At 39.2% G+C, this 16,791-nt stretch overlaps 2 protein-coding genes across 2 annotated transcripts; both read right to left on the bottom strand.

The window, feature by feature from the left end:
• Positions 1 to 1,537: 1,537 nt before the first annotated feature.
• LOC139901057 (uncharacterized) lies at positions 1,538 to 5,110 on the bottom strand. The gene is made up of 6 exons (XM_071883796.1): positions 4,282 to 5,110; positions 3,469 to 4,004; positions 3,272 to 3,407; positions 2,614 to 3,019; positions 2,388 to 2,515; positions 1,538 to 1,980 (listed from the first exon to the last, which is right to left on the bottom strand). Exons 1-6 carry the CDS (start codon positions 5,108 to 5,110, stop codon positions 1,538 to 1,540), a joined length of 2,478 nt encoding a protein of 825 aa, XP_071739897.1.
• A 2,426-nt stretch (positions 5,111 to 7,536) lies between these two features.
• Positions 7,537 to 10,729, bottom strand: LOC139901056 (uncharacterized). Its single transcript, XM_071883794.1, has 9 exons — positions 10,553 to 10,729; positions 9,466 to 9,674; positions 9,236 to 9,295; positions 9,018 to 9,142; positions 8,851 to 8,938; positions 8,648 to 8,798; positions 8,412 to 8,555; positions 7,743 to 8,050; positions 7,537 to 7,624 (listed from the first exon to the last, which is right to left on the bottom strand). Exons 1-9 carry the CDS (start codon positions 10,727 to 10,729, stop codon positions 7,537 to 7,539), a joined length of 1,350 nt encoding a protein of 449 aa, XP_071739895.1.
• Positions 10,730 to 16,791: the final 6,062 nt, after the last annotated feature.

Raw genomic sequence — 16,791 nt, 5'->3', positions numbered from 1 at the left:
TACAAATAAAAGTACAATCAGCATAAACAATAAGAAAAACTGTAGCTGGTACACATTACCTGCTGACCTGCGACGATATGTAACCTTGGGGAACAGTCACGTCATATACATGTTATTGTATACTTTCAAAAAAACCAGGAACATTTATACAGCAGATTAATTAGTAAATTTAAACATATAATTGTTAGGTTTTCGTAACAGAGGCAAAGATCATATACTCATAGTAGAGAGACTTTAAAGGGTGTAATCTTTAAAAGACAGTGAGGCTAACCATTTACTGTCTGTTGTGAGGGGATTGGGGGCTACAGATATACAAAGTGGGCAAATACAGTTTCGTTATCCTAAAATGGGTCGACTCTATAATGGGGACATATAGGCATTCAAAGAATATAATTATTAAATATACAGGATTGTGTAATTGGATACAAATAGTCAAGAAGTGAAATGAAGCCAATGGTATCACACAGATTGTAGTAGGGACTAAAAAGCAAACTGGCGAATCAGGAGTTGATTTTCTTGATTATGCCACCACCTGCATATGTCTGTACACTGTGAGGGTCGAATAACAGTGCTACCCGAGTAATAGTATGTATGTTACGGTAGGTGGGAAAAATGTGTTTGAAATAAATAGGTAATAGGAGCAGTTAATATAAAAGGTAAAAGACATGGCAAAACTTTAGATATTTTGTTTAAGGTTTTGGAAGGTTTCCTTGTAAAAGACGTTTTTTGTGTGGTTAGGAAGCCGCCCTTCATTATCACCAACCATGACTATTTTAAGACCATCGGGGTTAGTGACTCTTGATAGTGCGACATATAGTTGTCCGTGGCTGAAAACTGGTTTCGGCAAGTAGAGGCCGACATAGTCTAGTGATTGCCCCTGGCTCTTGTTAATCGTCATGGCGTAGGATGGCCTAACTGGAAATTGAATGCGTTGCATAACAAAAGGCCACTTTGTTTGGGCGGAAGTTAGCACAATCCTGTGTATAATGACCATATTACCTACATGGGATCCAGTAATGATCCGAGCTTGAATAACGAATTTTTGGAAGTCTGTTATGATTAGACGGGTCCCGTTACACATGCCAGCGTTGGGATGTAAATTTTGCAACAACATTATTGGTTGACCTATCTTTAGTTTCAGCTTTTGAGGAGGTACCCCGGGGAAATTTAATTTATTTAGATATTCAACCGGGTGCCATTAGTGCTGATCGATTGCATCGGTTGAGCCTTTGCATATTTCATCTGAGCTTTTATATATCATAGTTTGTCCGTGTAGCTTCTAAAACATATGCTTGTTTATCTGGTCTGCATCATCATTGCGTGGTGTTAAAATTTCTCTTTCACGCAAGTAGTCTTCATTTTTATGCCTTTGAATAAAATCAGGGAAAATGGTATCTACGATCACGTCAATTGGCGGTTTCTCTGATTTTACTATGAATTCATCTGGAATCTCTATCCATGTTGGTTCCTCTTCTCCATCTTTACATACCGCTGGAACCTAGCCGTCTCCAATATCTAGTACCCATTTATTGAATTGCTATTTTCTAGGATCAACTTGACCATCTGCTGTGTATTCGTTGACCCGCATAATGCGAGAGAGGGTGTGGAGTTGACAGTGTTGCCATAAATCAGATCGGTTGATGCAAGCTTGTACAACTTCCTGTCTTTTTCCTTTCGGTATAACGGGCAATATTTGTCTGAAATCACCCCCTAGTAGAATAGGCAATCCACCAAATAGCTTGCCTCTGTTCACCTCATTCTTAGCACCCAAAATATCCTTTAAGGTTTTGTCTAAAGCCTCAAATGCAAACCTCTGAGTCATGGGAGCTTCGTCCCAAATGATTAACCTGACTTGTTGCATCAGTCCTGCAAGATGGGTTTTTTGTTTTATACCACACGTGCTGTTCTCCATAAGGTCAAGAGGGATGACGAATCTACTGTGGGCAGTCCGACCTCCTGGCAAAAGTAGTGAAGCGATGCCTGCATATGTAGATCGTTATTTTTTGCATATGATCGAAAAATGAATTTGGTGTTTCTACCGTTATTGATGTGCAGTCGGCAAACATATAAAAATTAGTTAGTTATATATATATAATTGATAATTTTTTTAGATTTTCATGTATCATTATTTCTGTAAAGTAAACAGGTTTTATCTAATAAATGGGAAAAGATTAAGAGCATTAGAGTGTAAATCCTATTTATGGTGTTTTTTTTTTAAATGCAACAAAATGTATTTTAAAAGTAAATTAGTAACATAAGATCATTATTTTAGTGTTATAAAGAGTTTTATCTAATAAATGGAAAAAGTTGAAGAGAGTTAGAGTATTAGAGGGTAAATCATATTTATGACTTATAATTCAACTTATTTGAGTTTAAAGGGAAATTACCTGAGGATGCCACTGCTAGTGCTATCAGTTTTTCGGACCTTAACTTTGCAAGAATGGTCTTGTAGACAAAAGTTTTCTCGGTACCTCCAGATATAAGAAAAAAAGGCCGCCTGCTTGCTGTGTTACAGCTGAAATGACTCGATTATAAATGTTAAGTTATTCCGGGTTGAGGGAGGCGTAAAGGGTCTGATGTTCATTCTTCAATTCTGCTAGATTGTAGTTCAACTCTTCGCGAATCAGACGATTGTCGAGTTGTGTTAGGAGGTCAGGGTCAGGTTGGGGTAGATCCGGGAAATCCGCTAATGATTTACCATTTTTGTTCAAGATACCTTGAATTTCCAACAAACAATAGTTTCTAAGCTGAGACTCACTCAAGATCAAATCAGGGAAGTTGTATAGCCTGTGTTTCTTGTAGAGGATATCTTCTGCCAAAGCCTCCCAGTTCGCTTCCCAGAGGTTGAGCGGTTTAGTAACATTGCAAAAAAGTAAAATTGTGACAAATAAATCCCGCAGCTGTGCACCAGATGCCCATAATCTAGCCTCAGTTATAGCTTCTGTTCTATCTCTATCGTCATTGATCAACCCATACGCGAAACACGCATCTTTAAATGTGGGGTGTAAAGTTCCGTCGACTGTATGTATTTATTCATACGTTTGCGGCCCTTTCACTTTATTTAACAACAACCTGAGATAATAACGCTCGCCCGATGCTGGGTGTGAGTAGACGATGCATCCAATGCAGCTTCTTTATTTTCGACGTGTCCATGTTCTTGCGTATTGATTCCAAACATAATGCTTAGGGATTTTTGCATAAGTTAGGCTCCGAGCAGCGGGGTCTCGCTTGTTAAGTTCAAACCACTCGGTGAACATGGTTTCTTTGATACTCTCCCTATGCAATAGTGCAGGGAGATTATCTGAATCACGTAATGTGATTGTATGGTGATTTGGTAGATGATATGACAGCTTTATGACCGATGGCTTAGAGAAGTGAATATCGAATGAAACACATTCTCCAAACAGCTTCACACAGAGATAGATACCGATAGTCCAAATAATTCTTGATTTCATCTACTTCAGTTACCATTTCTGCAGCGGAGCCATTAACCGGGGCTAGATTCTCTTGTATCACTATAGTTGCTCGATCATGCCCTTTGTTTAAGTATTTAAATAAGTACTTAATGGCCCGAGATTGATTACACCACTCGACATTTATATGTGCATTGTATTTAAGAAGGAGATACCTATTGTAAGGCATAACAAAACTGTTGTCAAGTGTGCCCTTTCCTTTATTGACTTTTATTCCATTGTTTCGTCGGCGATAGTTTGCATATCCATCTTCATCTATTGTTGTTTCTGCGTTATAGGGTTTCGGAAAATGCTTAGAGCATTTTTTATCAATAATGCAAGGTGCGTCTAGGATATTCCCACCGCATGGGCCATGCAGCATGTATTTAGTAACAGCTTTGTAGGCAGTTGGAACCTGTGTTTCACATGGTATTTCAGCGGAGATGATATCATCGATCTCTTCCGGGGTTGTACATTTAAAGTTCAGTGTAAGCCAAATTAACATATATACATGTGGCAAGCCGCGCTTTTGAAATTCAATTATATAGATGCCTGCAAAATAAGGTGAATAATGGTTAGTTTGCGGGTGTGAGATGCGACAACTGTATTGTAATGTGTTTCAATTAGTTTAGCAGTAACGTGATCGATGAATATTAAAATTGGTGATGGCTGTAATACTCGGACAGTCACTATTTAAACGTAGTCGGTAGATACACAATTTTCAGTAAGTGAATAACGGGATGACGTCTAAAGTAAAAGAAGTTGTGAGTAAGAACTAAGATGAATAAAACTACTAGTGCGGTTGTATTAGAGACGTAGGATGTTATACCTGCTTCACATGTGCCAAAGACGTGAGCTTTCATGATATCAGCCATCATAGCATCTAGCTTTTGTTTGAACAATCTTGCAACAATTTCCGGCCTATCTGGTGCTCGCTGACCTTCAATATAAGAAAGCATCCCCTCAATTTCGAGCCATTTCGGGTTTGACGTGAAGGTGATGAACAAATCAGGATTATCAAATTCTCGACATAGAGCCATTGCATCCTGGTAGCTCTGCACCATATAGCGCGGACTGCCTGTATGCGAGGATGGGAGAATTATCTGCCTTCCAATTGCGGTAGCTCTGGTGTCACCTCGGGTGACAGCATCGCACATGTTATTGTATAGATCGATGCGGAGCTCATTTTGGTGATTCCTTAGCCACTTAAGTCTCTGTTCTTTTACGGCTGTGTAAGCGTCCACTAAATATTGTTGGAATAACCTTCCGCCTCTAAGTATAGTTGTTCCTTCATTTTCCCACTGTTGAATCCGATAACAATAGAATTCTCGCATGGTGAGGTAACCTCTGTTAGTTTTCCTTCTGCCACTATTACTATGATATGGTATTTCTTCGTGATATCCCATTTCTCCATAGGGAAATAGCAAAGGATATTGCAACGCCATGTATAGTTGGTGAAGTTCTGATATTCTCTTCGGCGGCGAATTTTTTTGGACAATAATATCCCGAGCAGTTGTGCACTGTCCAAAGTCACTCGTTATCAATGCTGTGACCTCCGCCACGTTAGGGGCATTATACTGGCGTGTATTTGTAGCCTTAGCAATCAAACGCAGCTCAAAGTTTGATGTCGCGTTGTTAGTAGCCCAATCTCGGGCCATGCGAAAGGCCTATGCAACCGCACTGAATTCATTTAACATATTAATGAGATTGTTGGTGATGTTTTCATCTAAGGGCTGGCTTGATTCGGTTCCCATGAAAGCAGACATACGGTTTCTGGCTTCATTTTGTGTGTCGTAAAAGTATAGCTGTGCATACCTTGGAGGGCCCCCTTCCTCCGGTAATAACGATCCAATTTTATGGTATGTTTGGCCACTAATCCGAAATGTGTAATGTCCGTGGCCACGGTTAATCGAGTGGTCAATTCTGGTGCCAAAAGATGTGAATGAAAACATACTGTTGTAGATCCTCATCTGTTCTCTGAATTTGGCCGTTGAGTGGTCACTATAGTTGAGCAATGTTTTCAAGACCGGAGGAGGGTCTTTAAGTTTTGGTAGAAGAACTTTTCCATTCTGGAAATAGAGGGAGAAGGTTGGGTTGGTGGTTTTTTTTGGTTTGTTACTTCTTTCCTCATACCACATTGTTGCATGGCAAAACATGCACGTGTAGGAAGGGGAGCCGTGGCTATGGTAAGATACGGGTGAACCTGAAAAAGTAGGTAATATAGTTATCATATGTACATGGGTAGATGTATATGGAATATTCACAATATTATTGGTTGACATGGTGCTCGAAAGGTCAGCAAGCTACCTGAAGAATTCGAGGCCTTTTTTGTAATGGTCCTTCCAGGCTACTGCGAACCTGCCCGACTCATACCTGCGTGTATTAAAATAACCTCAGAAAAAGTGGGAGCGAACCTCGACGAATATATACCACTTAAGATGGGATAAACCTGCTGTGGTGCTCGGTTGCCTTTGACCATCTGATGTGTTGACTGGGCCACCTGAAATACGTAATGTGTGAGATGTGTTGATAATGTACATAGCTACCAAATGCAAACAGGGGTACATCAAGAATGAGTGACTACTTGAAACTATGAGTTTGGTAAAGTAAATTGCTTTGCACTTACTGAAATTTGACCCCATAATGGGCCAGTCAAATTTCAGGCCAATAAACCGCTGGAGCTGACCATGGATTAGTGTGGTGATTGATTCTATCTTTATTGATTGGATCAACGGTTCTGGAAACGATACGAATTCTTCTTCTGCACTTGCCCCCCCTATAAAATTAAGGGATATGGTTAGAAAGGTTTTTGTATTAATACCAAAACTGATCTAACATAAGCTACTTTTTAATTAGTTTGAAATTACCTCCTTCCAGATCCCAAGCATCAGTTAACTTGAGAGCACATAACGTTTGTGTTTTCCCAAACGGGGTTGTTGTTTTTGAGAAGCAAATTGATAGACCATTATTTGTGTTGCTCGATATTGCCAGCTTTGGCCATTGTCCTGTGGATTACACGGGAGAAAGGGTCATATGTATATTTATAACAAAAATAATTTGTTGCAACAGCAGAGTGGTGTATAACAGACCTGGCCAATTATCTCGGTGGGTGGATGTATTTGCAGTTACTTCCATTTGAGATGTTTGAATTTGATGATGTAGAAAATAGGTTCATATAGAGATGTAAATGAATGTATGTGGAGGCTTTTCCTATTCCTAAGTCCTTTCATTTTTCTGCAAACATTGAATAGTAATTGGGTTAGGCATAAAGTCATAATAAATACCATGCAGAGAATGATTGGTTTCTCTACATTCATGTAGGTTAATTGTCTTCCAACCTGTTAGGGGACATTAATGTGAGTATATGATGTTAATAACACAGCCATCTAATCTGGTGAAATATATTAGTAATATTTCAAAAAACAGTTTACCAATGAAGACGGGCTGCATGACATAAGACATCGCAGGCGTAAATGAACGGGTCAATTATATAGGTAGTGTTTGATACTGGAAGTAATAAAGGGCCGGTAACTAAAGGTAAACTTGAGTGATGATACCTGGAGCATGGCCATCAAGTATGGGAAGTGTTTGAAGGGGGAAAACTAAAGCCTGCTTTCTTATAAGTCGAAATGGGGCAGAAGTGGTTTCTACCACACCTCACCAATGGGTGCACACTTACACGATAAACTTATTGCTTCCGCCTTATACCCCACAACACGAGAATAGTAAACTGACTTGAAATCAACATACGAAAACTGTACATGTATATCGGTTGGAGGAGAAGGTCAAATTTTCAAACGAAAGGGCCTTATATTTGTTGGTTGTGCAACCAATCAGGTGAGTTGTATAACACAGATTAACAACCATGGTAGAATGAGATTTAATTAAAGTGAGTGTAAACAACACAACATCACAAAAACCATAACTTTATTTAAAATCCAAAAACCATAAACCTTAAGTTTTTAGGCCATAGCATAAGGCCAAACAGGAAAACCAACAAAGCAAAAAGTGTTCGTTCAAAACGACAAATAACATAAGGATAACTCAGCAGATGGAGCTATTTATTTAAATACGCAGATCCTTTTCATGCGTTGCTCAGGCCAGCCTTATCCATCTCGTTAACTACAACAGCAGGTGTGTCATCTTCTGAATCGGAGGTTGTAACAATAAACCTGCAGTGTATGATAATGGTTTATATCAGATCGGAAGTCAGCCCGAGAAACATTTAGCTATATGTACATGAACAAACGTAAGTGTATGCATTAAATACTGAGCCAACATATGTCTTACTTGCGATGGCTACGCCATTCCAATTCCTTCACTGAAGTAGGAATTTCGATTGATCTCTTAACCCCTTTTGGAGTTGTAGCTGACGGAATTGTTGAGGCAGCACCTACTTTAGCAGCTGGAGAAAATGTACCTGGATCCAAATTCTCGGACAACAACGGTGCGGAGTCTTTTTCGTCCGAATAAACTTTTATGCAATTAAAACTTTCATATGTTCCATGTTCATAGTAAGAGTTGATCTTCAAAAGCAGCACTTGGGTTGTATTAAGTAGATTGGCAAGTGGATTAGGTAAAATGGTGGTGCAGGTTGCCTGTAAGTATGTGAACACGTAGAAATGTTATTTAAACTGACACACATATGTTATGTGTTCTTGCTCCTATGTTATTAACTGACAAATGGATGATATGCCCGAAAAAATGTTACCGCATCTTATGCATCCAACAGGGATTGAGCGGTTGCCCCAACCAACTGCTCAGCTGTTTCATTAAACATGACCACAACAGTTTCAGTGGTCGAATCCCTAACGTCAAACTGAATGCGGAACCTGTGAGCCGGTTAGTAGACCAGGTGTTAGGCGGTGTACTATGTTAACAAAGATAGTTTTTATTTTCATAGTGTAATAACTTTAACACAAAAATGGACAGTGACAACCTTGTAAGTGGCTCGGGCACCTTTTTGTCACACGATTCACACCAAAAGCCCCCGTTCTGTCTCGTAATGCTCTTCCTGGCCTTGCAAATACTACAGCTATTGTAATGCCAGCCGTTTTTCATCCGTACGTTGGTGAGTTCCACTGTGCACTTGAACACATCGGCCTAATATTTTTCGCAATAAGTATGTTTTCCATAAATTATACATTATTAGGAGTTGGCCATACATGCCACTTAACTAATGTACATGTACTTACAACATTGTTTTTGCCTCTGTGGGCTAGTGCCAGGAGGTCAGCGATGGAACCCTCTTTTGGCACTGGGAGTTGCCGTTGAAGAGCCAATTTTCCCATGTCATCAGCAAATTTCATGTCGCTGCAATGCAAGGAAGCATGATTTGTGAGGAGGCTGCAAGATACGCAATATACTTTATAAGCCCGGATGGCAAGGAAACACAAACCTGATTTTCTTGATAAAATCATCCAGAGTCGGTATCTGAGTGTCGTCAATTACCAAAGTGGCTGACGTGCTTAAGAGAGATGTCCCGCCTGCAGATGTAATGGGCCAACGGTTAGAGAAGTAGGGTGTGACAACGTTGACACATAGGAGAAGAGTAATGAGGCATACCATAGTAGTCCCTTCTAACAGAAATGGAGGATAAAATGATGCTATACTGTGCAGGAGCAGCGGGTTTCCTAGCAAGGAAAGAGTCGCCCAATTTCCCCCACAGCGTTACCCGAACCCTCCGACGCCTTGAACAAAAACCAAAAAATATCACTTGGTTAGAATAAAACAGTGAGGCAAATCATGCAAGGAGTGTATTTGGAGTTAAGTCAACAACCAACCTCTCATTCACCAGCTCAAATTCAAGTGTCGTGGAGCCGCCTCTTTGGGGAGTTACTGACCTGACATTTAGAACACACCCCACAACATTTAAAACATATATATTCGAGTCGTTAGAGGGTGCACAGAAATAATATAAATACGCAAAAACAATTTACAGGTGTAGTTGACAATAGGTGTACCTATTAAGTATTTTCCACCATTTGGTTCCAAGTCTTCAAATGACACGCACGTGTACGGGTGATGGATAAACCCTTCATGCTCATCACTTGATATTTTCTTGAGGAAGGTAGAACCCTGCAACTGAATAACTACCTTGTTATCCCTCAGTAGGCGGTAGTCGCCCTTTTTGGGGATCACCTCGAATTTGTTGAGCAAGTATACTGATCCTTCTTTTAACCTTGAGATAAAAAAGTGAGCTACAGTGTTTCTGGCAGTTAGCTAAATCACATTACCCTGGAAAAGAGGTCAGACATGTTACCATTGTACATGGATTCTTTATATATATGTTTGTCTAGTCATATGTGTACCTAAACATATAAGAAAACTCATCTATGGACCTAAACATATACAAACACACAACACATTCAATCTAATGTAAATTTGTGGGCATTCTTTTTATATATGCAACCCTACCTACATGAATACAGAGACATACACAGACACCAGACCACATATATAGATATAGACAGAATATTTAAACTATGTTTACACGTATTCATCGTAGTATAAATATGACCAAAGTGTTGTTAATAAACATAAAGATGAACAGAGAAGACATATATGTATATAAATGGTTGTAGGCACACAAACACATAGTTATATGTACCCAAATAAGCCTTTAACAGCAGATTTTGAACTTCCATTGATTTATCCATCTTCTATATCAATATATTGAAATAGAATATGTATATAAATGGTTGTGGGTACACAAACACATAGTTATATGTACCCAAATAAGCCTTTAAAATCAGATTTTGAACTTCCACTAATTTATCCATCTTCTATATCAATAAATTGAAACAAAATATGTATATAAATAGTTGTAAGCACACAAACACATATTTATATGTACCCAAATAAGCCTTTAACAATAGATTTTGAGCTTCCATTCATTTATCCATCTTCTATATCAATATATTGAAACAGAAGGTTACATTTATATACACATACATAAACACATATATATTGAATTCTAAACAACACAAATGGATACAATGAGGCATGTATACGAAAAACATATACACAAATAAGCTTTATATTTGTAAACATGGTTTGTTGTTTGAAAAGAACAACTAATACATATATAACTATCAAACCTGCTCATCCGAAGCAATGAAGTCGGTACTAAGGTATTTCCCATATTTTGTATGCGTATCCCACGTGCGGCATATCATGATTCTGACCTCCGCCTCCTTACCAACCTGCAGCTCATGAAGGTATGAATAAGTTCTTTCATTAGCTTGGACGGTGTGGTTTTGAGTTGCAAGTGCCATTGTAATATGTGTTCTTTGTAGTAATGCGTAGTAACATGGGTGAGCCTAGCAATTTATAACCTTCTACCATACATGTGGACTGCCATTTTGAGGGAATATCAAAGGGGTGACTAATCGAATTCCACAGATTAATTATAATAACTTTTAAACCACAAATTAATGTATATTATATGTATTTATTGAAAATTAATTATGCCAATTAATTAACAATTAACAAATCCATGAACTAAATGTCTTACCTGGAAAAATTAACACCGGATTTAGAGTCATCACTGACGGCTACGAACAAATTGGGGGAAATCGACTGCGAATGACCTATAATTAGAGAGAACTCGGGGGCAGACGATGCACCCCAACCCTTCTGGTGTCAATCAATGGAAGTTTCGTTCAATCTACTCTGGTTAATCAGACATGCACAGGAATTTTAGAGGTGTTGGTGGTACTGTCGGTTATACATGGTTGGAGGGGAAGGAATACCTTTGAATTTTAGGGTCGTACACACATAAGTACTGTTAAATTAAACATATCTAATATAGTAAAATAATAAAATTAAGAACTTTTATTAAATTATTAAATTAATATAGTTATATTTTTATAAGTTAGGGGTAAAATGGTCATTGTATGCATTATTAGTAAGTTTAACAATTAGGTGCAAAGGCCTCATTTATGAAGATGGGAGCCAAAATTTATATGTATATAGATATTATAGGAGCATGAAATAAATGTTTGATTTTTGGATATAGATTTGGGTTTTGATTTAGACTTAATGATATTGATATAGATTGTGATTTTGATTTTGGTTAATAATAAAAATGTATGTATTTTTTTTTTGTGAATATCAATTTGGAATCATTCTGAAACAACCCAACCCATAATCAACACGACAATTTTTTTTTTGAATAAACCATTAACGCCCAATTAAATGGTTACATAACGTGAAACATTCCATTCAACCTATTAAAGCAATATCACAAAGTTAATGTTTCCAAACGGCACTAAGGCCCTTAAGCAAATGTAATACAAGTTCGACCCGTTAAAAATGAGTGTTTTAATCCAAACGACACTTGAGCATGGTTTGGGGCTAAACTACCCAAAACACTAGGCCAACTTCAAAAAGCTTCAACAAGCATCCAACAAGGGAAACTAGTGCCCAACAACCCCTTTCCCTTTCTCCGCACATGCATCTAAAAAGATAAACAACGAGAGGGGTAAGCTAATGCTTAGTGAGTGCAACAATTATACGATTACATATACAACCTACTTACTTGCAATCACTTACGCATTTACCGCATACATGTTAGCAATATAAATAATCATACTATCACAAGTATAATGTTAAACCTTTGACCACACAAGCTAGCAAAACAAAAGCATATAACTCGAACAATATAATATGCCGCATTACAACACACAACCATGGTTAACCAATCGTACAAAGGAATGGTACTCGAATTTCCCATCGGTGTTCACAACAACCGTTAGAGTACTTAACACATCGTACTCTAACCCCACGGGTGGCATCTTAACACATCGATACTTCACCCCGGGCGGTGTCTTAACACGTCGACACTTCAACCATTACAACTCTTGGAGTGGCATCTTAACATGTCGATACTTCACCCCAGAGTGGTGTCTTAACACGTCAACACTTCACTCGCCACGTGAAATGTGGTGTCTTGACACATCAACACTTCACAACTCATGCTACACAAATAAATACATTATATATGCACGCATATAATTATTCCACTCACCTTATCGCCTTTGGTGAACTAGGAATCAAGCTCGCAACCTTCAATGTAATGCACCTATCACATTATGCATTTAATTAACATACATTCTAGTGGAATTAACCACTAACACTTAACCCTTGAGCATTTAATGACCCAAACGCATTAAATGACTCACTTACACCAAAACCGCCCATAAATGGCCATGACTCATCATAAATCACTAAAAGCTAGTGATTAGAGTCTACTAACACCAATTAACACAGCATTTCATGCCTATCTCACCCAACTAGGTCAACCATTACCCATTTGACCCATTTTACCATTTAGACTTACAAGTTTTGGTCAAACTTAACCCATTAACAATCTTTCATCATTTAACAAGTGTATTAGTGACTAACAACACAATTTAACACTTACATACCTCAATTCACATGACCAAACCCTAGATTGTATCCATTAGGGTTTTCCTCACATCAATTTAACCCAAATTCACCCATTTGACCCCCAAATGGGTCTCACAAGTCTCAAATGAAATAAACCCTAGCCATAAATCAATTAAAACTCAAAACATAGAGTTAAGACTTACCAATACTATCGCAACATAGCTAGAGACGTAGGGAACAACTTTAAAACTTGGACTCGGGTGAGATTTGGTCTCCTTCTTCTCCAAGTGAGCTCTCTCTCACTAAAAACCTCAACTCTCTCTCTAGATTTAATTTAGATAGATGGAGATGTGATAAATGAGGATAGGATAAGATTGGATCAGTTTTCAGACCCTCAAAATCGGCCACAAATGAAAGGACTAATATACCCCCAAAAGATGCCAATTAAAATGGCTAAAAAGGTAAAACAGCGACCACTGTCGAGATCCGCGACTGACCATCGCGACACGCGATAACTTAAATGCGATCCACATTTTTTAAACGCGATAGATTAATCAGAAGTGGGGTTCAGGTCGCATCGCATTTCAGACAAACTCATCGCGTTTCGCGATCAACCCAGATGCGACACAAGTGCTTTATACGCGATAGATTAACAGGAGCAAGGGGGTCTCGAGCCATCGCGACTTGGGCATACCCATCGTGTTTCGTGATAAACCCAGACGCAATATAACCCATTGGAACGCGACATTGGACCTGATCGTCCATTTTCTAACATTCAAGCTATATACCAACGATCATAGATACAATATTAAACGTACACGAAGTTAAATACGCACCTTAAGTCATATTTGAGGAAAAAGGGATGTTACAACTCTCCCCCACTTGAATCAGAGCGCGTTCTCGCGATCCAAGCCGCATGACAAGCCGGAAGATAAACCAAAACAAACTCTTCGGATTCCCACGTAAACTCGGAACCCTTTCGATGTCGCCATTGCACTTTGTAAGTTCTAACTTCTTTGTTCCGCAACATTTTAACCTTCTCATTAAGAATTGCAATCGGCTCTTCAACATATTCTAATTTGTTGTTCAAAGCAATCTCATCTAATGACACCCAAGTAGAGTCATCCGCAAGACACTTACGGAGATGGGAAACATGAAATGTGTTATGAATTCCCGCAAGTTCTTTGGGTAACTCTAGCCTATAAGCAACCTCACCAACACGCGTCAAAACCTTGAAAGGACCAATAAACCGAGGAGCTAACTTTCCTCGTTTTCGAAACCGAATAACACCTTTCCATGGCGATACCTTAAGCATCACCATGTCACCTTTTTGAAATTCAATCAGTCGCCTTCCTTTATCGGCATAAGACTTTTGTCTATCTTGCGCCGCCTTAAGTCGAGCCCGAATCATCTTAATCTTACTATTCATATCCAAGACCAAATCGGTACTCCCGATTTCTCGTTGGCCTACTTCTCCCCAACAAATAGGAGTTCGACACCTACGCCCATAAAGCATCTCATAAGGTGGCATCCTAATACTAGTGTGGTAACTATCATTGTATGAGAATTCCACCAATGGTAAGTGCTCATCCCAACTACCACCGAAATCAATAACACACGCCCTTAACATATCCTCTAAAGTTTGATTCGTACGCTCGGTTTGACAGTCCATTTGAGGATGATACGCCGTGCTCATTTTCAATTGAGTACCCATATCTTCATGAAACTTATTCCAAAACCGAGACGTGAAACGAGTATCTCGATTTGAAACAATAGATATTGGAACCCCATACCTCGATATCACCTCCTTGATAAACAACTTGGACAAAGTCTCCGACGATATCATTTCCCGAATGGGAAGAAACAAAGCACTCTTTATTAATTGATCAACTATCACCCAAATCGTATCAAATTGGGTTCTCGTCGTCTTTGGTAACTTGGTAATGAAGTCCATGGTAATGTGCTCCCACTTCTATTTCGGGACTTCTAATGGTTGTAGCTTACAGTACGGCTTTTGGTGTTCGGCTTTAACTTGCAAACACGTGACGCATTGTTCAACATACTTAACAACATCACGTTTCATGCCGGGCCACCAATACTCTTTCTTCAAATCATAGTACATCTTTGTTGCACCCAGATGAATGGAATACTTTGATTTATGTGCTTTATCAAGTAGCACTTGTCGGTAGTCACCCCTCTTAGGCACCCACACTCTTCCTTGAAAAGACAACAAACTATGCGGGCCTAAGGTAATGGACTCCATTTGCCCCACGATTCGTTCTTCATGCTTGTTGTTAATAAAAGCTTCAATTTGAATCTCACTGAGCTTCACAAGAAAATTGTTAGTGATAATCATGCGTAACGATCCTACTTGTATTGCCGGATGTTGACTCTTTCGACTCAACGCATCCGCGACCACGTTCGCCTTACCCGGATGATAAAGTATTTCACAATCATAATCCTTTACCACATCCATCCACCTACGTTGACGATAATTCAAATCTCGTTGATTAAAGAGATGTTTCAAACTCTTATGATCCGAATAAATCGTACACTTGACACCATAAAAGTAGTGGCGCCAAATTTTCAACGCATGAACCACCGTCGCCAATTCAAGATCATGAGTCGGGTATCTCTTTTCGTGTTCCTTTAATTGTCGAGAGGCATAAGCGATGACTTTACCCCTTTGCATTAGAACACACCTGATTCCATTTAATGAGGCATCACAATAAACCGTCATATCTTCAATCCCTTCCGGTAATACCAACACCGGAGCTTGACACAATTTCTCCTTTAACAATTGGAAAGCAATTTCTTGCTCATTTTCCCAATTAAATCTCACGTTCTTCCTTGTCAACTTCGTTAACGGAGAAGCGATTTTAGAAAAGTCTTGGATAAACCGAAGATAATAACCGGCCAATCCGAGAAAACTTCGAATTTCCGTAGGCGTAGTCAGTTTTCCCTAATTCGTCACCGTCTCAATCTTCCCCGGGTCTACTTGAATACCTTCTCTATTCACAATATGGCCAAGGAATTGCACTTCCCTTAGCCAAAATTCACATTTGGAGAATTTAGCATACAACTTCTCCTTCCGCAATGTCTTCAACACTTCCCACAAATGGTGCTCATGTTCCTTCATACTCTTAGAATAAACAAGTATGTCGTCAATGAACACAATTACTGACTTGTCCAACATAGGTTGGCACACCTGGTTCATAAGATCCATGAATGCCGCCGGTGCATCCGTAAGACCAAAAGGCATAACCACAAACTCATAATGCCCGTAATGCGTTCGAAAAGCCGTTTTCTCTACGTCTTCCTCACGGACCCGCACTTGATGATAGGCGGACCGCAAGTCAATCTTAGAAAAATACGTCGCACCTTGGAGTTGGTCAAATAAATCGTCAATCCGAGGCAATGGATAACGATTCTTGATCGTCACTTTGTTCAACTCCCGATAATCGATGCACATCCGCATACTACCATCTTTCTTTTTCACAAATAAAACCGAAGCACCCCATGGTGAAGCACTCGGTCGAATGAAACCATTTTCAAGCAACTCTTGGGTTTGATTTAACAATTCTTTCATTTCCGTCGGCGCTAAACGATAAGGAGTTTTAGCAATGGGTGTAGCTCCCGGAACCAACTCAATGCGAAATTCAACTTGTCTTTCCTCTGGAACAGCCGGTAACTCATCCGGAAAAACGTCTTCAAATTCATTAACCACCGAAATTTCACGAATGGATGGTGGCTCATCACGAGTATCAACTACATGGGCAAGAAAACCCATACCACCACTCTTAAGAAAACGTCGCGACCATGCATAAGTTCATAATGGTACGAGTCTTCTTCGTTTATCACCATGAATAATCAACTCTCCCCCACTTGGGGTCTTTACACGAATGAACTTATCATGGCATGCAATATCGGCTCTATAACGATTGAG

Source organism: Rutidosis leptorrhynchoides, chromosome 3 (genome assembly GCF_046630445.1).
Source record: "Rutidosis leptorrhynchoides isolate AG116_Rl617_1_P2 chromosome 3, CSIRO_AGI_Rlap_v1, whole genome shotgun sequence".
Lineage (NCBI taxonomy): Eukaryota > Viridiplantae > Streptophyta > Magnoliopsida > Asterales > Asteraceae > Rutidosis > Rutidosis leptorrhynchoides.
This window is presented reverse-complemented; position numbering and strand designations above follow the sequence as displayed.